We start from the raw sequence: 23161 nt of genomic DNA, 5'->3' as shown, positions 1-23161 counted from the left end.
TGGTTATATCAAACCTTTTTTATATCAAAAAATATCTGTAGGTACATGTCACTATTTGGCTTTTAAAAATTATATTGGGTCGTGTACTATATGAAAATATATTCCTTAAATGTTATATTCATATAGTTTTATGTATATAATCCTAAAAATTAATATTTATTACTGCATTTTATATTATGTCGGTTAGCCACCTTTATTGCTTTACGAGTAACTAAACAAATCGAACTAATTCATCATCATTATCATCATCATTTCAGCTATAGCAGTCCACGACTGGACATAGGCCTCCACAAGTTCGTACCAAAAATGGCGCGAACTCATGTGTGTTGCCCATAGTCAACCAACCAAGCTGGGCAGGCGGGTTGATGACCGCAGTACTGGCTTTGTCGCACCGAAGACGCTGCTGCCCGTCTTCGGCCTGTGTATTTCTAAGCAGCAGTTGGATGGTTCTGCCATCGGTCGGCTTTTTAAGTTCCACGGTGGTAGGGAACTGTGTTATCCCTTAGTCGCCTCATACGACACCCACGAGAAGAGAAGGGGTGGCTATATTCCTCAATGCTGTAGCCACACAGCTAAAGCCGAACTAACTCATTTTAACTAACATTATTTTCGTTATGACGTCAATCAACATTGAGTTCCGTCAATATTTGAGTTGGTGATGTTGCTTTTATGCAGTAAAACGCAAGCAAACGTCAACAAGAATTAGCTAAACTATCCGGTCTAGACGACAAATATTTTTTCATTACTAAACGTAACTATTCTTTAAAAAAGTTACAGGAAATATTGAATATATCAATTTTATGTAATCATGTTATATATAGTTAATATCTTGATTGATTAATTTTATGTAATCTTGTTATATATAGTTAATATCTTGATTTTTATTTGTTAAAATATAATTCAATTTTTTTAAAATTCTGGCTCGATATACATTAAATTTCATTTATTCCCCTATAACTACTACCTGATTATAAAAATAAAAATAATATTATACAAGTAATAAATAAACAAAACAACAATATACTATAATTTGACGGACGTCGAAAGACAACGCAGGTAAATCCATACACACTTTTAGTACATTTAAAAGTAAAGTAATAAATACATTCACAAAATAGTTTGTATAAAAGAAAAAAAAAAACAATTCAACTTTTTATACATAATCTGTGAATCACGTTTCGGCGGCAACGACCAAATATAACCAAATTTGTATACAACCGTCATAATAATCAGTCGGTGGCGGTAGAGTACCGCGCTGTACAAATAATATGTAATTTTAGAAATTACCAAGAGCTATCAAGTTTATTTGTTATCTATAAATATGGAAATACCATTGACGTTACTTTTTAAAACCACTCACACAAACTTTCAGGTAATAATTTTGGCGAAATAGTCTGTGATATATAAAAAAATAGCAGAATTAAATTATTATATGTTCAATTTAACACTTAAAAAAGACGCAGTTGTGATTAAGTTTATTACAATAATACTTTTGACGTGATAACGTCTTATAAATCACGTAAAACTATCGTTTATAAACCGACTTTACAACCAACCAATTTTTTTTTCGGTTATACAAATTATTATCATAATACTAATTAATTCTAGATCTTTATCCTGTTATAATGACATTGACATGTGTCATAGACTATTTGGTGATTTGAGCGTAGGATTAAAGGTTAAGAATGCTTTTTTTCGTATTAAAAGAGGTAATAGTTCTGTTTCAACACAGATTAAGTAAAAAAAACTATAATTTAATTATTTATAATTTAATTTGACTTGGTTATTAGATAATTATAATAAAAAAGCGTGTGTGTGCAAGTTACACACGACGGAAGTGAAACTTCTAAAAAATCGTAGGAAGGTAGGCCGTTTTTTTTTTGTCAACGATGATCATAGTCTCGTGAAAAAGGTCGTCAGCGCGAAAAAGCGCGTCGTTTACGCGTGTTGAAGCATTAAAGTATTCTAGCTCATTTTCTCCAATACATTTACGTTTCTTTCTTTGTCGTGACGTATTTTCGTTTTATCAAGTTTTAAATCACAATGATTCTAAATAAGTTTTACATCATAAATACAGCTGTAGGCACAAACTAAACATGCCATTACTAAGAATTCTTTTCAGTATTTTTTATATACAAAAATGAATCGCAAAATGTGTTCGTAAGCGCATAACACAATAATGCCTAGACTAATTTTACTAATTCTTTTTTTTAAATGTTCGTTGAAGTCCAAGAATGGTTTTTACTTCGAGAAAAATTCGAATAATTTCCGGGAAAATCTTATCTTTTCCCCACACAAACGTTTTCTAACTAAAATATAGAGTCAATTTGAACTTTATTGCTATTCAATAAAGTTCATATTAAGTAATATATTAGGGCGCATTTTACGTAAGTTATTAATGATTAAATTGATCTTAATTGTAGACCGTATTTTAATTTAATTTTACATACAGTAAAAATGGTATTAACTAGCTATTTTACATTACTTATAATATTCTTGCGGGGGCGTTAACAATGGAAAATTCCTGTTTTTAAACTATAGCTCCTATCGACTCCAAATTTGGTACGAATCTCCTATATGTGATGTAGAAATGATCAATGAGCGAATTTTAGGATAACTCATCCCCAATAAGGATTGCGGGGGTGGACGTTAACAATGAAAATTTTAAATGTATGTAACTCCGAAACAACTGAACCAATTTTTATCAATTTTTTTTAAGCATCTGTAAATTGGTCTAATTTGGGAGATAGGGTAGTTTTTATCACAATTGGACCCGATAGGTCGCTCTGCTATTAGTATGTAACTCCGAAACTACTAAACCAATTTTCATCAAATTGTGTACGCATCTATAATTTGGTACAACTTCGAAGATATGGTAGTTTTTATCTCAATTGGACTTGGTAGGTGGCGCTGCTATCGGTATGCAACTCCGAAATTACTGAACCAATTTTTATCAAGTTTTGTAAGCATCTTTAATTTTATCTGACTTGGAAGATATGGTAGTTTTTATCTCAATTGGACCCGGTAGGTGGCGCTGCTATCTGTATGTAAGCTATCAAATTTGGTAGCTGTTTTCTGGCCAGGACGTCTGCCGAGTCCGCTAGTTTATAATAAAAATGTCACTATAGAGTTTTTTGTTCATTTAAATGTGTTGTGTGTGAATAAGGTTATAATTAGTAACGATGTATTTTTTTATGTAATTACATCTACTTATGTATTAAAAAAAAATAATCTCTCAAATAAGCTATATACATATACATTATATACATATGTATGGGTGTAATTGCGCATGTCAAAATCATTATATACAATATATAGTGAATATATAACAAATCACTAGTATGTGTGTGTGTCTGTGTTATAATTTGTCTTGTCATCGAATCATACATGTAAAAAATTGTTTTTCATTACGTTCCTGTGAGGAATTCATTTATTACTTTAATTAATCAATTATATTATTGTATACGCCAAATAACGCGTATTGAGGAAAATTATATTTTATTTACACGCGGATATCAATACATGACATGATATGATTATTATTTGGTTAGAATATAATTTTATCTACATTTAGTTATAGTTTACGATTACTTTAGTTATTGTAAGTTACGTTAAAATAATAATAAATTGTATTTTGAAATAATCAATAGTGTTTATCTTATATAGGATTCTTCCCTCAACGAGGAGAGCGAACAATCCCATCACCATTCAACTTCTTTACAAACGCAAATAGAGTCAGAAATTCACTACATAATCTGTTTGATTTTGGACGCCACACACAAAATCAATATGATCAAAATAGACCAGAGAACAACAATCAATTTGGTTCAAATGGGCAATTCAACAACAATCAATATCCTAACAGACCCATCTACAACAATGAGTTCGGTTCAAATACACCGATGAACAACAATCAATATGATTCAAACGGTCAAGTTTATAACAACCAGTTTGATCAAAACAGACCAAACAACAACCAATTCAATCAGTACGGACCAGATTATCCTTATAATCAGCAAAATAGCGTTCGTTTCCCGAATCGAGGTACAGATATAATAGAAGTAATAGAAATGCCAAATGAGGATATATTTGAAGAACCAAAACCAACTAACAATCCTATCCAAGCAGAACCTACTCCCGAATACGTAGAACAACCTAATAATGTACCAAACGAGGAAACGAATTCAGAAACAAACTCTCCGAGTGAAAATTCAGTGAACGTTAATTCCGAACCAACATCTTCGCCGTTCGGTAATGAACAAGATAGTGAGAGCGATGAACCATTTGGTAATAAGAATGGTGTACCAACAGTATCACCATCACGGTTCTCAACAAATCGACAGCGACAACGTTTGACGCCAGTTCCTCCATCAGAATCAAGGAACAACTTCAACTTCGGATCAACGGGAATTTTCCGTAATGATTTTTTTATTTTTATTTTCGCTAACAGCTTGGTTACAAGATAATGGTTATAACAAAATTTATTTATGATAAATTGCATGTTAAGGAATATAAAAAGACTTATATATCGACTTCTGTGATAAATTTAACTACGATTAAAAATACTTCACTAATTGATTGATATATCCAATTTGCAAAGTGGTTAAGACGCAGTTTCTGTAAATTCTATTAATTCTAGGTTGTATGGTATTACTAAAAAATATATGTTAAATAGTAATTAATAACTATAAGGATGTTTAGTACAATAACAAAATAACAAAAATGTAATTAAAACTACTTAGCTTTTCGAGAACTAACGACACATATTATATTATTATTTTGTAACTAACTTACTAAAAATTTGAATTGTAAGCACAATAGTTGATCTGATCGTGCAAATTGTAATTGCATTACCTGTTATAATCTGAATTAATCACCAAACCTTAACAAATCAAATAAATAATAGTAAATTGAGAAATAATATATTAACAAAATTTTCAGGATTCCTACCATGACGGTACATTTGTACTTTTAATGTAATCATTGTAACAGTTTCCTAAACAACTATAATCATTATCTCGCCATCAAAACTGATTTAATAAACTATTTATATTAGATTTTATAAAACAATTAATTTAAATTAAGCTATTAGTTTATTTTGTGTATTGATTTTTACTTCGTTCGCTGCCTCAGTATTCAAAAAGTTTTAAGTCAATACTAGCTGATCCCCGCGACGTCGTCTGCGTGAACGCTATACAGCACCAAAAATACCTACGATTATACCTTTTAAAATAACATTCATTTACCCGTGTCTTCTTTACATTTCATATCTATAGAAAAATCTCAGAGATGGCGCTGCTTTAAAATTGTCTTATCTACTTATATTCATTTAATTATGTTTATCGGCTTAGTTACTTATATTGCGTGATTTTTATAGTGTGAAGCTAGCTTATACAGCATGGTTATTAACATAATAACAACAACATTCAAATATGCGTCATTAGATTACACGTGGTTACAGAATGCGTTGAGGAAATAAAGGTTCACTGCTCGTTCCCGGTAGGTGATAGCATGATAATATGTAGCCTATATGTTGACCCGACTTCTTAATAATATTCGTACCAAGTTTGAAGTAAATCCATGCGGTACTTTTTGATTTTATCCCGGACATACATACAGACAAACAGATAAAAATTCTAAAAACTATATTTTTGGCTTCGGTATCGATTGTAGATCACACCCCAAGTATTCTTTTAAAAAAATATTCAATGTACAGTTTTGACTTTCCTACCATTTTATTATATGTAGAGACAACTAATCCCTTAAAAAAATGCCTATAAAATAATACATAATCATTTCACATTGGCATTGTGAAAACACTATTATGGCATAGTTATTGTGGCATTGTTTTTATTCTGTATTCAATGATTACACAATCGACACGAGGAAACTTAGCTAATATATATATATATATATATATATATTTACGGAGTAGGCACAAAACGATGAATGACGACGAACATGTTTGTATAATTAACTTCACGAATGACTTTTGCATATTAAAAATTGGGTAATTATTTTAATGATTTACATTACGAGGATATATATTTGACTAATTTGCATTATGATTTCTGATAAAATTATGATCTTTTTACTGAGGATTATAAGACGCTTATAGACGAGTTGATACTCTGGTCACAGTTATGACTGTTGTATGGTATGCTAAGTTTGGTATTTTTATTAATGTGGGTAGGTAAAACCTTGCTCAAAATCTGGCTGAACCTTGAAAAGACCACAGCTAAACGATACTGCTCCCAATAGTGTTGTGTGCTAGTAGTAAGAGAGCTAGAGCCCCTATGGAGGGTCAGGGGTAGGTTAGACAACGTGCTTGTAGCGCTCCGTTGTTATAGGCGTCCATAAGCTACGATATCCGCTTAGCGATTCTGCCACCTTTGCAACATAAAAAAAACAGCACGGTTCATAAAACTTGGTTTCATAAACTGGCTGAGTGTAATAGTCCGTGTATTTTGAATAATAATTAAATAAAAAAGTTACACACACGATCGTCTGTTCCTAATTGTAACTTAATGAACATAGTAAATGTTTTGCCTGTGTGTTAGGTTATATATTATACCTAGAATCGAGCTGGGAATATGTCACACCGAACGGTACGTAGTACGATGAAATCCTGTATCTAATATCCATAATTACAAGCGCTCAGTCGGAGACTCACATCAAAATAATCCGTACAAATAATAATTGTAATGAGCGGGTATCGAACTCCTGACAGATATCAACAGTCAATTGCTGTGACCATTATATACAACTACTTTATAGAACGTCAGCGTTATAACAAAGCATGTCGTTGTCAAAGCGCGGCAATGATATATATGAACACAATGAAAATAAAAATACAACAAAAAATAGCATATCAAAAGAAAAAACTAGTGAATAAAATACGAATTCGATACTGAAAATCGTGACAATTTTCAATAGCAAATTGATTAACAGAACGCTAAAATGACAAGCAACTTTTGTAACAGCTAAATTCTATTTTATGTAGTTAAAGGAAAAAGGTCAAACAACGTTTAAAATAAACTTACGTTAAAAATTATTGAGCTCAGGAACATGTAACCGTTTTTGCTTAAAGAAAATTTATTTTCATGTGCTTAATAGTTAAAATGTCTTAATTAACAGCTAAACAAGGCAGGGCCGGATTTAGGAATATAAGGGGAATAAGACCCGAGCGTACATAAGAGGGACCAGTTCACATTGGAGATTTAAATACCCAAATATCGAAGGATCAGCAGCTTTTTAAATAGATTGTTTCGAAGTTTTAAATTCAATACTGATACAAATTAATTGGTACTCTTAAATATAAAAAACAAAAACAACTATATTTGTTCACTCTATTCATAAAATCTACATTTAAAAGCCTTCAAAATCAAAATCAAAAACAGCTTTATTCAAATAGGCTCCAAGAGCACTTTCGAAACGTCATTTTACAAATTAAAACTTTAAAAATAAATTATTATATTTGTAGAAGTAAAGCTACCACCGATTCGGAATGTAGATTCTGCAGAGAAGAATCGGCAAGAAACTCCGCAGTTACTTTTTTGTAAAATTATATATAAAAACTGTGTTTTAGTACAAAATTGATGACAGTAACTTCGTTGCAACAAAAACAAATTTTCTCCAATAGACCTCCGCTCCAATTTTAGTCGAAAATAGCCGATTGTCTCTTTCCGAAGGTCGACGTGCATTATTTATGGTCGGGTACCGTACGTGAGTGAGTAAAATGACTTCGACTGTCTGCTTTGTCTTCTTTAAACAATAATTCATCTTTAAATAATAACAATTATAATTGATACACACGTTCACTCGTTCCTAAGGTAGGCAAACAAATGCCTGTGCTATGGATAACAGCCGACTGATGTAGGCACATATTTTATATGTATACATACAAATAATACACACATTATACATGAAGACGAGTCGGTTATCAACCCCCGAAGCGGACAGCTGGGTCACTTCAAACTGCGCCAACAGATTGGTCAAATCGTTCAATGAATATATAAGCTAATATGATCGCCGAACATAACTCAGACCTCAGGATTAATTTAAGTTTATTATAACTGGTAAAAAACGCTATTAACAAAAGTTTGATTTTCCTCATCATGTATGTAGCATCAAGGTTACGTTGGTCACCTGACAGGTCAAACTACTGTGCGACTAGAATGAGAAATAAATTGTATGTTTAGAACGAAGCGTAATGTCGAAACACATACTTTTATATTTACATACGTAAACTAATACAGAGAATATTTATTTCTTCATTGAATAATATAGGTCTTAATAAAACCGTTTTTGATAGTGTTAACTGTCATCATCTTCCTGCCCTTATCCCACTTATGTAGGGTCGTCACTGTGTAACTGTCTGTGGTCGAACTTTTTGGTAATAAATTTTCATAATCGTAATATTTCCATAATCATATTCTAAATATAAAGACACGGATTTAAAGTTTTATAATTTAAAAGATTAATAATAGAACACGGTTTTTTAACCGACTTCCAAAAAAGGAGGAGGTTCTCAATTCGACTGTATTTTTTTTTTATGTATGTTACATCAGAACTTTTGACCGGGTAGACCGATTTCGACAAATTTTGTTTTAATCTAAAGGTGGTGTGTGCCAATTGGTCCCATTTAAATTTATTTGAGATCTAACAACTGCTTTTCGAGTCATATCTAATAATGCGTTTTTACTTGACGCTTTTTTCGTCGACCTACGTTGTATTATACCGCATAACTTTCTACTGGATGTACCGATTTTGATAATTCTTTTTTTGTTAGAAAGAAGATATCCCTAGTTTGGTACCATGATAAGGAAACCAGGATCTGATGATGGGATCCCAGAGAAATCGAGGGAAACTCTCGAAAATCCGCAATAACTTTTTACTGGGTGTACCGATTTTGATAATTTTTGATTTAATCGAAAGTTGATGTTTATCATGTGGTCACATATAAATTTTATCGAGATCTGATAACTACTTTTTGAGTAATCTTTGATAACGCGTAGTTGCTTGACTATTTTTTCGTCGATCTACGTTGTATTACTTGTCGATGTAATTGAAGTCGCTTTTTTTTTTCGTTTGCGAGCAAACACAATTATTTATCGTATTGTATCCTAATTTGTTGCAATTTTATGTAGTAAAATTTTGAACAATTCCAATTCCAGATTACTTATATACACTATAGATAAAACTACAAAATAACGTCATTCAGTAAAACCAATTGTAACCAATCTTTGCTAATGATTCGAAAACAATTTCAGGCGAATTTTAATAACTTGTTTATTTTATTGATTTGAATTCAAAGTTGAATGACAAGGAATAAAGATTAAACGTAGTTTAAAAAAGTCACGAAAACGGGTTGTTTTAGTGAGCAAATGACGTATTAGAAATCTAGAACTAAATCTAGTCACCCTTGACTTCGTTTGAAGACTCAAACTGACTCTGAGATGAGCTCTATAAAAATATACGTAAAGTCACGGTGAGCTTGATCGTCTGAATGCGTTTATTTAGTCACTAGTGACTACTGAGCCTTTATTAAAAGTTATTTAGTAATTAAACCGTTGTAGCCCAAATGGAAATCATCATCATCATCATTTCAGCCAATTATAGTCCACAGCTGGACATAGGCCTCCACATGTTTGCACCAAAAATGCTTCACGCAAAACGGCGTGAACTCATGTGTGTTACGCATAGTCACCACGCTGGGCAGGCGGGTTGGTGACCGCAGGGCTGGCTTTGTCGCACCTAAAACGCTGCTGCTCGTCTTCGGCTAGTGTATTTCAAAGCCAGCGGTTAGATTGTTATACCGCCATCGGTCGGCTTCTTAAGTTCCAAAGTGGTAGTGGAACCTTGTTATCCCTTAGTCGCCTCTTAGGACACCCACGGGAAGAGAGGGGGTGGCTATATTCTTTGGTGCCGTAGCCACACAGCACAGCAATGGAAATCAAAGTGGTGGAATAAGAAATAATCTTTTTAATAGTTGTTCTATTAGAGTTAATGTTCCATCGTTTTATTAGGGGGTACTGCACATTATCTTTTCTTAAAAATGGAGCAATTCGACTGGGGAAGTGGGAAGATGAGTGTTGTGTTCCTGTCGTGAATAAGGTAGCCAAAGCTCCTGAGAATGTGCTGTGTGCTTGTGATGCTTCTAGTGTTGCAAGCACCAATACTCTACGATAACCGCTTATCATGCACCCGTACACTTTATTATCACCCTAGTGATACAAAAAAAGTGTGTGAATAGATCAACAGTGAACAGATGTCAAATATCTAAATAGGTACAAAAGAGGCTTATTAGTCTATGGAAAATTCCTTTGGGTTCCGATAGATGGCGTTACGAGAAACGTAACGACGTCAAAAAAAACACGTAAATTTTGCTCATATTTTTTTCATACATATTGAATTATATACGGCTTATATGAAAATCGATTCTTAAGGAGTAAATTCCAAAAATAGTAATTAAAAGTAACTAAACTCATCGTCAAATGAAAAAGTAAAACATACTTAGTAGGTATGCAAAATCTAATAAGTATTAGTAATATCAATATTTGTACTGGCTGGAAGGCTTAAGGTTAAATTATGTTTGTTTATAATATTTTATGGACCTGTTATTGAAGGCTGACCACTTTACCAAACGTTTTCTATTAGATACATACCATAAGGCAAACTACACGTTGTTAGAAATTATGACAAAAAAATGACAACTACAAAAGTAAAAAATAAACTATCGTAAACAATTTTTTTCTGTAGTAAAACCTTTTTTAATGTAATTTAAAAGTGTACAATAAAATTTTGAGGTCAGGTACAGCAGGAAATATCTTGCTCAAATCTGGGGCGGCCCGACTCGGTAAGTACCTTAACCTTACAGAAGATCGCAGCTAAGAAATACTGCTCAAGCGGTATTGTGTTTCTGTAATGAGTAAAGAAGTCAGACCTCCTTGGGAGAGTCCAGGATTCGTGTGGCGCTTGTGATGTACCCTGCTGGAAATATTTGTTTAAAAAAGATTAAAAAATGTTTAACAGCCTGAATGAGTCTTAAGAGCCATTTCACAAAAATCGGTAACAATCCGCGAAATTGTAATATTTTGACGTCGTTAATCTCACTGTTGGATGCAATAATGTAATTTATATTCTTGAAATATAATAGAGTAAACGGTCGCAATGTATACTTTGAAGTCCTACTTTTCAATAACCTCTACGTTGAAACCATTTTTAAAAAATATCATAATATGTAGAATATAATTTTGTTGTCCACTATCATAGATTTTTATTCCATTTGTATCTCTATTAAACGATAAAAAAAATTTAAAGTTACGAATATTTTCCAAATAAGTACAATTTTAAAAGCGATATTTCTCTTAGAAAACTAAGAAATTTTAACGAACTATCTTCATCAAAGTAAACTTACATCATTAAGGAATACAAAAAAAAAATTAAAAGATGTAATTATTTTTAATACATTTTATATTAAATAATAAAAAGATAGTATATATTGCCACGCATCAAGCCCGGTAAATCAGTCGAGCGCTAGCGCTCTTAGAGGTAAGGTTCACGCTAAATTCTGCGCAGCTGTCTCTTTCGCTCACACGCGCCAAGCGCCTGTTGTTATAGCGGATAAAACGCATTTGATACTTTCATAATAAAATATAAATAAAATAAACATATTACGAAAATGACTGTAAAATAATATAATGATAAGTTCTGTAAACAAATGTATACTTTAATTTTCTTTTCTCACACGATCAATACAAATAGGCATTTCAATCTGTTTGTCTTGTTATTTGTTAATTAATATGTTTGTCGGTGTCGATGTCATTAAATGCTTTTTTATTCATATCGTAAATATTAGATTCATTCGTAAACTGAAAAAACTAAATCAATTTAAAAAAATTGTTTCATAAAATTGATTTTTTTAATTTTATTTTAAATTTATTGACTGTTGTTATATGACATACTTGAAATTTTTAACAAATTAATTATGTAAAAAACATTTTATACCATAGTTATAATTTTTATTATACATCAGAAAATGATCACGATGGTCTTTTGGTTGTCACACTATACGTACTAGCACAAAGATCGCGCGGCTCGTACGACTCGCGCGATGCGACCAAATTTACCTAAACTTGCAGAGCGTAAAATTGTGAAATGGCTCTTAATAAGACTTTTAAAATAATAAGTCTTTATAACTGTAACATTCTGAAAAGATCAAATATTCTCTGAAATTTCAAACTTTATTTCGGAGTCCGAAATTATACTTTTAAGTCTTATGAAATTTTAATTTTTTTTTTCACACAAATATTTTCACCAGGGTATGTACCTGAAGTTGCAAACATTCAAACTTATAGATCCATATTCTATGGACCATGACGTATGGTGACCGCTTATCACCTGGCTATCCTAATCGTACATTAATATATATGAATCAAATATATTTTTATAATCTGATACACATCGGTGTGACAGGTGGTCAATTAGCATTCATACGAACATCGCGATAAAAATATAATCTCAAAGAACATCAACATACGGATGTACATTGTTTGTTTATCTGTTATGACCGTAATAAAAAAGTTACCAGTGCCTCTTCGTTATTAAGTACCTACCTCTTATTATTTCACAACGTAGTAGCTATGTATATGAATGACTACATAGGTTTTTTTCTGTTCATCTTAAATGATTGTAATAACGATGTACATATGTACATGAGAGATATTACGGAAAAGCGAATTATAGGCTTTTTCATTAAAGTGACTATGTCTGTATACAACACACACTCACACACACACACACACATACATTAATACATACAAGCATTTTTTTACGTGTTAAAAATCCTCATGGATACCCCTCCGAGGAGAGGTATTTCAGGCTCTTACCGACCAAAAATCACCACGTGTTAGCAGTCATCCGTATAGGTGGGGTGAGATGGGGTCGCGCTAGCATTCGCCACCAATACAAGCACTAGTCTAGCATCAAAATAAATTATGCTGCACGAAATTAGTAGGTATAATTATAAGTATCTACCGACTGTCTAACATTTGAGTTAATACTTCGTAAAAAATTATAGTTAAGTCTAAGCTAAATAATGTAACGTGAAACTGGTTTTTAAATAAAATTGATACCTTGTATTTTGTATGTAACTATCAAAGTATGAATCAGAGAGCAATCTCCGTCCTATCCTACTAATATTATAAATGCGAAAGTTTCGAGGATTGATGTATGTATGTATATTTGTTACTTTTTCACCCGAAAATTACTGGCCCGAATTTAATGACACTTTAGGAATTCTAAACATTTTTGAATATCATATCAAAAATTGACCGCTCCGTGTCGACACGGTACGTCGGAGACGCGGGTTCGAACCCCGCTGGAGCGGTCAATTTTTGATATGATATTCAAAAATGTTTAGAATTCCTAATGTGGGTAACACAAAAATAAAATCTTAGATATTAATGACACTTGGTACGTAGATAACTAAAAATAATATATACATTTTTTTACGGTTTATATGTATGCATGCATAATATAGTAGAAGAACAATGATAATTTTTGCAAGCGTGCGAAGTCGGGTCGCTTGTAATAAAATAAAATTTATTAAGAGAATATGAATGTCTGTTAAAATGAAGTCATTGCACTTAACAGTTCCTCGAGCGGCAATCTTGATAATTGTTAAGTTTGTTACTAAGCGCAAAACTTGAGAATTTAATTTGGCTGATTATTATTATTATTTATTTCTGTATTACTTATTCCGATTCCGGCCGAAGACGGGCAGCAGCGTCTTCAGTGCGACAAAGCCAGTACTGCGGTCACCAACCCGCCTGCCCAGCGTGGTGACTATGGGCAAAACACATGAGTTCACGTTATTTTTGGCGTGAACTTGTGGAGGCCTATGTCCAGTTGTGGACTGTAAAGGCTGTAATGATGATTTCTGTATTACTTATTAGAAGTATATTACTGGACGAAAAATTGAGGTAATTGCGCGGACAGTTGCAAATTAAAAAAAAAATACGTGTACAAAACAATGTGTTGTCATTAAATCAATAGTAAAAGGGTATTAAATCATTCGTTCGCTCCATATAGCGACTTTTCAAATAAGATTTATTAATTTTTCTTTGTCGGAAGTCGCCTTGACAAGTCTAATGCTTGTTGCATGTTGTATCCTGTTACTCATTGTATCCTGTTTCTAATTCTTCAATATATTAAATTAAAATTATTCTTATTAAGTTTACACGTATTGAACATAGCTAAGATATACAAAATGTCGTCGGTCTATCTTTTCTACTAGCCGTTTCCGCGGTTTCGCCCGCATTCACACTAAAATAGGATGTAATCCATCCTCGGTAAATGGACTATCGAAGACAAAAATAATTTTTCAGTTCGAATCCGTAGTTCCTAAGATTAGCACGTTCAAACAAACAAAAGAAACTTTTCATCTTTATAATATGTATATAGTGTAGATTTGCAACTAGCAAACCTGACAGACGCTGTTCTTTTTTTTTTTTTTGAACAGACAAACACTTTTTTAAATCACAAACTATTTGCTGAAATTTAAAGGTGATAAGTACATTTTTTGAATATTAAGGAATCGTGAAGATCAGTACACTTAGTAAAAAGTTATGGAGTAACACACATTAAAAATACAGTCGAATTGAGAACCTTCTCCATTTTATAAGTTGGTCTAAATATACGATTAAGCTATTAATTTTATTTCGGTGCTAATATTATTTATTTAAGACAGAAAAAAAATTGGTTTTTGGTTTTGTGTTTGCAAAAGTATACTCAATATACGAGTAGAATCAAACGAGTACAATTACAGTTCTTATAATACAAACTTGGTAAACTTTATTCCGTTATAATGTTGTTATATATATATATATATATATATATATATATATATATATACCTATATTAGTTACTGCTTAAAAGGCTTGTCAATTAATCGTCAGTACTGAGTACGAGGAATCTGGTATATTAATAATTTTACATACTGCTTTGAGCTTATTATATATTAAAATTGTTTTCTTGCAATAATAAAATTGTTATAAAAAACAGACTATAATTTATATAGATAACTAATAAAATAAAAATTAAATATGCATTTTTAGAGGCAACTCAAAAAGCACTCGTCAGTTCGCACTCAAATTTAAATGCAACAACGAAACAAACGCCTGCTTTCGATTAAAAAATAAAAACGTAAAAATCGGTTCACCTAGTAAAAATTTATGAAGTAACAATTATCAAAATTATCCAGTATACATTATAAATTCCGGTTTCTTTATTCAGGAAAAGAGTCATTTCACCCACTAATTACTTTTAAATTGATTCATTGATCATTTATCATTAACCGGGCTTAAATAAGCAAATAAAGTTGCTAACGTTAATTATAATTGCTAATTTCAGAACCAACATGTACAACTATAGAAGGCGGTGTTGGAAGCTGTATTGTTCTTACCTCTTGCCAACAATACGTCAAAATATTGGCACAAGCGAAGACAAATCCTGCCGCTGTGCAAGTCTTGAGGAAAGCTCATTGTGGATTTGAAGGCACCAACCCAAAGGTGGGAAAATAAACATTTGATACTGTCTGATTCATACGTGATGGTCTTGAGCTTACTTTAAGGTCATTTATTCTTGCATTTGAGTTAATGACTTCTACCAAACTTGCCAAGCTCCGACTACATTAGATAAAAATAAAACTTTGCTCTGCTGTGGGATGCTACAGCTACCAAATCATACCAATCGTGCCAAAATGGCACCGATGATTTTCTTAGCAGATTGAACAGTTTTTTGACTTTAAGTTTGTATTTTTGCTAACTTAACATAAAATAATATTGAAATTTTGAATCAAAGATATTAATGATTATAGAGTAAGCGATCATGTCAAAATAATATGTGCATATGTTATATGAAGAATATAGACACCCGCTCTCTTCCCGTGGATGTCGTAAGAGACGACTAAAGGATAACACAGTTCCACTACCACCTTGGAACTTAAAAAGGCGACCGATGGCGGGATAACCATCCAACTACTGGCAATGAAATACACAGGCCGTAGACGGGCAGCAGCGTCTTCGGTGCGACAAAGCCAGCCCTGCGGTCACCAACCCGCCTGCCCAGCGTGGTGACTATGGGCAACAAATGAGTTCACACCATTTTTGGCGTGAACTTGTGGAGGCCTATGTCCAGCGGTGGACTGTGATAGGCTGAAATGATGATGATGATGATATGTTATGTAACGTCGTGTAAGACAATATGGCCTCCATTACTTGAACTTAACTTATTTTAAAATCTTTGTCTCAGGTTTGCTGTCCTCTTGCAAGTATACCAAATACACCACCACCATCGCCTCGCCCTGAGGTGACACCAGCACCTACAGCTCCAGTCACCTCAGTTGACACCGCAGCTGGAAAGTCTTTGACATCAGATTTCATAACCGAATTCCCAGTGCCGCCTGAGTGTGGACTTAGCAATGCCTCATTCAGCAGAGTCGTTGGCGGAGTTAACGCTAAGCTTGGTAAGAAGACCTGTATAAACGAAATTCTTGTATAAAAACATTTGTTGTTTAAATTTTCACAGTCTTTTTAGGGCCATACAAACATTTTCCGTGGCTCGACTTGTGTTTGTGTAGGAAATACATAAATTTATATGCTCAACCCAAAAGATCCCCTACTTTTATTGTATTGCAAGACTACGAGTTTGAGCGTTCACTTTACCATATTGCCAGGATTTGTGTAGCACAGATTTCCTGAGATATGTAAATGTTTCTATTTATAGTTATCGATTGAATTACCTGTTCACTGTTCTAATAACAACTAGATTTTTGGCTCAGCTTCAACGTGAAAACAATTTTGACTGCTTCGTTTACTGCCTTTAAAATATAGTCTATGTCATTCAATGATAACGTAGCACTACTGGTGAAAGAATTTTTGTGCTTATCCATAACAAACTAACAAAAAATCAATAATAGGGACAACACTATTGTATTTTGTTGCATTTATTTGATTGTTGTCAATGACATCAGTACATTTATTGATTAAACTTCCTTTTATATCAGGTGACTTCCCCTGGATGGCGCTCTTGGGTTACCAAGGCCGTCGAGGTGCTGATACTCGCTGGCTGTGCGGAGGCTCCCTCATTACGTCACACCATGTGATGACCGCTGCGCATTGCATACACAACCACGAAACAGACTTGTGAGTTACAATTGTAAACCACTTATTTCGTTCTACGTTTATGCGTATAGTTTATTCATCACATCACTGAACACACACGGCACAGCAGGAAATATCCTGCTTAAAATCTGGAGCAGCCTGACTGGGGTAGTACGTTCAAGTAGTGTTGTGTTCCTGTAGTAAGTAAGGTGACCAGAGCTCCTGGAGAGGATTGGTGGTAGGGTCGGCACCACACTTGCGATACTTCTGGTGTTACAGGCGTCTATAAACTACGGTAATTGCTTACCATCAGGTGAGCCGTACGCATGTTTGCTGAACTCATTTTATACAATAAAAACGAATAAATTTTAGAATAAAAACGGCATGTCTGGATCATCAAATATAGGCAGCATCCTCCATACCTCAATTATACGAATTTGACATTATCCGACATATCTGGACGCGTTGGCGCAACGGTCATAGCTTTGGTTTGTGACTGATACAGGTAACATTCGGCTGTACACCTGATAATCGTGTTTGCTCGCAAATAAAAAAAAACCATTACTTAAAAAAATAACTTACAAAAATAAAGTACGAATGTTTGATGACACCAATGTCACAATGAATGGAAAAGTAATAAAGTAGATTGATCACTATATTGTGACTTCACAGCTTAACCATTATAAGTAAAAACCATATATACAGCTAATGATGAATCTAGTAAGTGATATATATAATATATGCTGTAATTTACTATACTAATATAGATTTGTGTAATAATTATATTCACATCGAAACGGATATAGGATTGTGTGAAATCATTAAGTATAATTTACTTTACGATAAATGATTATCAAACGGCTCACGAACCTTGAATTTTTTATATGTTAAATAATATATTTTATATACTTTTGTCTCGGTCACCAGAAATGTGATGTATATGATAAAAACATTTTAAAAGAAAAACAAGGAAAATTTTGTAAAGAAAAATAAACAATAACCATTTTAAATTAATATAATCTCCAAATATCAAAAAGTTATGCATCTTGTGTATTAAATAAGTATAATTAAAGTAGTGTCGAAGGGTGAGGGGGGGGGGGTCATGGCCTCGAGCGTCATATTCCTGCAAGCAATGACAACAATTTAAAAAAATAAAGAGAGATGCAGCCATCGAAATGCAGTAGCAATTCTACGTTTTCACTAGTAGTCATTTTTAAAAGCTTGAATACAATTGTTACCACTGACACGCTCAGCGTTTTAATATTAATCTCTATCACTATGTTGCCAATATGCTAGGCATGCGGTTAGAATTTTAGTAAAAACTACCAGACTTTTTCGTTCTAATTACCAGTGGCGTATTTTGAAATTCAGCGTCCCGGGTCATGCGTCGGTTTTCGTCCTATAAATGCAACGGTACTTGATTTAATACTTCCATATTAAGAGAGTGTATGCTACCTCAAATTGCTTATTTTCCACTCGGCAGGATGTCCATATCTTCCAAACTACTAAATATTTAAGTTTGAAATTTATGTATGGTAAAGTTCAAGACATAAACTATCTTTCATATGTTTCGAAAACACGATTCAATGAAATTTTCTCGATACAAAATAATCGCAAAGTTACCTCTATTTTTGTATTAAAACCTTAATATCTCAGTAAATATAGAATTTATGGACTTGAGATTAAGCATGGGAATTGAAATAAGTATGAAGAACATTTTATATGTTCCGTTTTTTAAAAAATAGCTATTGATAATGTTTGTGGGGAGAAAATACATATAATTCGCGCGATGAACAACCAAGCGCTCTCAATTCTCATGTGTATTTAGTACGGGTGAAATCTGAATTCGAGCTGAGGTAGTGTAGCCCCTTAACTTCAAATTTTACAGCAGATAATAAAAGTTGTCATACCGATATATGTACATACATATATCTATACAATTAAAAATAAATAGCTGAAATGTTTATATGAGTATAAGTTCCGAACGACTGCACAAATTGGATAACTCGCTTTTTGCGTCCTTATTGTCAGAACAAGCTTTGTATATAAGAAATTTGGAAAAAATATACAAAAAAAAAAATGTCGTACGAATTTCGCCGGGTCGGCTAGTTTTTTTAAGAACAATTGTCATTCCAAGTCATGCTATGCCAAAGCCATGAAAACCAATCTGTGTTAAACAAAAACACCCCATTTACAGGTATGTAGTTCGTCTCGGAGAACTCGACCTCGCGAGGGAGGACGATGGAGCGATCCCCATTGACGTACTCATTAAGTACAAGATCAAGCACGAAGGCTACAACCCCAAGTCTTTCACGAATGACATCGGCTTGCTGGTTCTAGAAAGAGATGTCCAGTTCTCGAGTAAGTAGCTTTTCAAGATAAATACTAAACAATAAAAGAATTTCTTTTCAATGTAGTTGCTTTTTTAAAATCTGTATTTCACAACTGTAGTGTTAAATTATCGTGTGAGACTGCCGTCAAAGTTTGACTTACTAAGTTTTTATTTATTGATTTAATATTATTTTATTGATTTAGTATCTTTCCTTTTCGACTAGCCCGTTGGCGCAGTTTGTAGTGACCCTGCTTTCTGCTCCGAGGGTTGTGGGTTCGATTCCTACCCCGAGTCTGGGTGTAATATAAATATTTATTTATATATTTATATATGTATTATTTATAAGTATGTTTATCGAAAAAAAAATGTAGCTATATACTAGTCGGCTGTAACCTATAACACAAGCATTAAGTTGCTTACTTTAGGAACAGACGACCGTGTGTGTATTGTGTAAATATTTATTTTATATATTTAATATTTTCAATAACTAACCCATTGCTTAGACACATATGAACGAACTCGCATAAGCATGCATGCACGCATGTACGCCTGCACCCACCCAGATCCTCACACACACAAAAAAACACATGCATTCGTACACTTCTTCGTAATTTCTCGTGTATACAATAGGAATTTAATAGCATTGAACGAAACGTTGGTGCAGGAGTCAGTTTATGGCTGTTGCGCTGGAGATTGCGGGTTCGATCTCGCAAATGGCAAACACTTGTATTGGTCACACAGATATTCTGGGCGTTTGTGCTTGTGTATTATGTGTTTTCGGACCCCCGACACAAGAGTAAATTCTAGTGGGGGTCGTTGAGTGTAAGGCGTTTATTTATCACAATGTTATTTTAATTTAAATAAAAAATACAAATACGTTAATATTAATGTGCTTTTAGGTCTCATCAGACCAATATGCATACCTACAAGCAAAGAGTTGCGAGCAAAGAGCTTTGAGAACTACAATCCTCTTATTGCTGGATGGGGCAACACGGAGTTCCGTAAGTCATGAAAACAAGCTATTTTTGTTTACCTGAATACATTCACCTCATTCTGTGGAAAATTTGATACAGAAGACATGTCTTAGTTCACTTGTTCCTCTATCTACATACCAAATTCTATCTTCAATTCATTCCACTGAAACGCTGCCTTTAGAAGAAACCTGAAGTAGGACACAGCAGGAAATATCCTGCTCAAAATCTGGAGTAACCCGCCTGGAGAAGTACTACGACCTTAGAGAATATTACAGCTAAATAACTCTACTCTAAAGCAGTGAATTGTGTTCTTATGTTGAGTAAGGTTGCCAAAGCTCCTGAGGGAATGGGGGGTAGGCTCGACAATGCACTTGCAATACTTCTGGTATTGCAGGCATCTATAGGCTGTGGTAATCGGGTGAGCCGTACGCCTGTTTGTTAACCTAGTTGTATAAAAAAAGGGGTGTGTTTACTTATGTACGTACGTAAGAAGTATAAACTTCATTGGCTAGCTAACTTCACCTTGGTAACTTCTTCTTCGTTGACTAGCTAACAGGATGTCGGTTTTTTTGACATTGTACGCGCGTATCGTAAAAATTTACCCTCACTAATTTTCCCTAACGCCCCAAAAGAAGTATAATTTCAAAAAGCCTCTCTTATATTACCATATTTCTAAATATCACCACCATTTACTCATCAAGTGTACGATTCTTTCATTTCATTCTACTCAATCTCGTGTTCTTTTCAGGCGGTCCCTCAGCATCACATCTTCAAGTTTTGCAGCTTCCAGTTGTCAGTAATGATTTCTGCGCTAAAGCGTATTCTGAATACAAGGCGCAAGTGATAGACGAAAGAGTGCTATGCGCTGGCTTCAAGAATGGTGGTAAAGACGCCTGCCAAGGAGACAGCGGTGGACCTTTGATGCAGCCTATTGTGAGTAATATTTTTGAATTTCTAATAATAAAAGAAATTATAAAATCGGTTTACACACTTAAGCCTAATACAGTCCTTTGCTGGACATAGACCTCCACAGGTTCGCGCTAAAAATGGCACAAACTCATGTCTTTTGCGCTGAAGAGGCCACTGCCCGTCCTCGGTCTGTGCATTTAAAAAGCCATATTGCTCTTGCTGTAGGATGGCTATCCCGCCATCGGTCGGCTTCGCTAGTTCCATGGTGGTATTGGAACTTTGCTATCCCTTAGTCGCCTCTTACGACACCCACGGGATGAGAGGGGGTGGTTAAATTCTATAGTCCCGTAGCCACACAACGAAAGAAGACAGAAATTTGTTTCACGATGCTTAATTTTTCTAAATTTAATCAGATTCTACCTGTATTACAGATTACAGATATATTACAGATTTTTCTTGAATTTATTTGGCACAAAAAATACATGTGATTTTTGAGTAATTTAAGTTTTTTAAATCTTACCAAATATCACTAAGGGGGTCAAAAAAATGTTAAAAACTGGATGGATCCATTTTGATTATTTTTCCTTACGTTGCAGTACAATCCTGAAAACCTGTCGACCTATTTCTACCAAACTGGCGTGATATCATACGGAAAGCGTTGCGCAGAAGCTGGCTTCCCCGGAGTATACACCCGTGTTACCAACTTTGTACCCTGGCTGCAGCAAAACATACTTGGCCATGATTAATCACCATTTGATTACCTGGAACTGAAAGAGCATAATTTGTAAATATTTGTTTGAAAATGCTTTGTGATCAATTAATATATTAAAGTGACAAATAATATTTTTACTGTAATTTTATAACTAGCAGCTAAACTCATATCTACGACAAAGTAAATACAATTTAAGAATTACTTTTTGTAATGAGATTACTAATAGAATTTATTTTATTGACGCTTGTTAAGTTGAAATCACTCTTGATGCGATGACAATTATGTGTCGGGGGCCCAGAAACACAACGCACAACCACAGAACCTCCGCCATAACAAGAATGTGTTCATCATTTCAGCCTAATACTGTCACTGCTGGACATAGGTTTCCACAAGTTGGCGCCAAAATGGCGTGAACTCATGTTTGTTGCCCATAGTCACCACGCTGGGCGGCGGGTTGGTGACCGAAGAATGTGAATCTTTTCACATATTTTTGAATATAAACAATTTTGTTGTTTTTCTATTGATGTTGTTGTTTTTCTATAATTTCGTGCTAACTCAAAATGATTGCATAACTTTTTTTATATTAACGTTTTTTTTTGTATTTTCGTCCATCTTTATTATTTATTTTAATATAAAATTTAATGACTGATGTTTGTTTACGACTATAGCCAAGGCCCTATATTCAGAAAAGCTCATTAAAGGTTCCTTTTTGAACTTTCTTTTTTCTTTGATTATAGGTACTTGGTATACATAAGTGTCTTAGATATATTTTTTGGTAAATACATTTTATCTTTTTCGTTTTCAATTAAGATGTGTATGTGAATACCAGTGAGAATTTAAATAAACGAAATAATGTTTAATGTTTCTTAATTTTTATTACCCTTAACTTGTAAGCGTTTGTTTTATTAATGCTATATTAATATATTTTTGGCACGGTAACGACGTGTTGGCGTAACGGTCACAGCAATGGTTTGTGGCTGTTGCGCTGGCGGTTGCGGGTTCGATCCCTGCACATGACAAACATTTGTATTGGTCATGCAGATGTTTGCCGTGGTCTAGGTGTTTGTGC

The 23161-nt window shown here is 33.7% G+C and overlaps 1 protein-coding gene across 1 annotated transcript in view; it reads left to right on the top strand.

The window, feature by feature from the left end:
• The window catches only part of LOC123664208 (venom serine protease Bi-VSP-like), a 28369-nt gene extending 6148 nt beyond the window's left edge, over positions 1 to 22221 (top strand). The window contains exons 2-9 of the mRNA XM_045598804.1: positions 3667 to 4416; positions 15415 to 15572; positions 16315 to 16528; positions 17069 to 17207; positions 19363 to 19526; positions 20397 to 20498; positions 21220 to 21404; positions 21977 to 22221. Of these exons, the coding sequence (XP_045454760.1) occupies positions 3667 to 4416; positions 15415 to 15572; positions 16315 to 16528; positions 17069 to 17207; positions 19363 to 19526; positions 20397 to 20498; positions 21220 to 21404; positions 21977 to 22126 (1862 nt within the window). The 3' untranslated portion in view covers positions 22127 to 22221. The remainder of the gene's footprint in view (positions 1 to 3666; positions 4417 to 15414; positions 15573 to 16314; positions 16529 to 17068; positions 17208 to 19362; positions 19527 to 20396; positions 20499 to 21219; positions 21405 to 21976) is intronic.
• The last annotated feature ends 940 nt before the right edge of the window (positions 22222 to 23161 follow it).

Source organism: Melitaea cinxia, chromosome 21 (genome assembly GCF_905220565.1).
Source record: "Melitaea cinxia chromosome 21, ilMelCinx1.1, whole genome shotgun sequence".
NCBI classification, from domain to species: domain Eukaryota; kingdom Metazoa; phylum Arthropoda; class Insecta; order Lepidoptera; family Nymphalidae; genus Melitaea; species Melitaea cinxia.
This window is presented reverse-complemented; position numbering and strand designations above follow the sequence as displayed.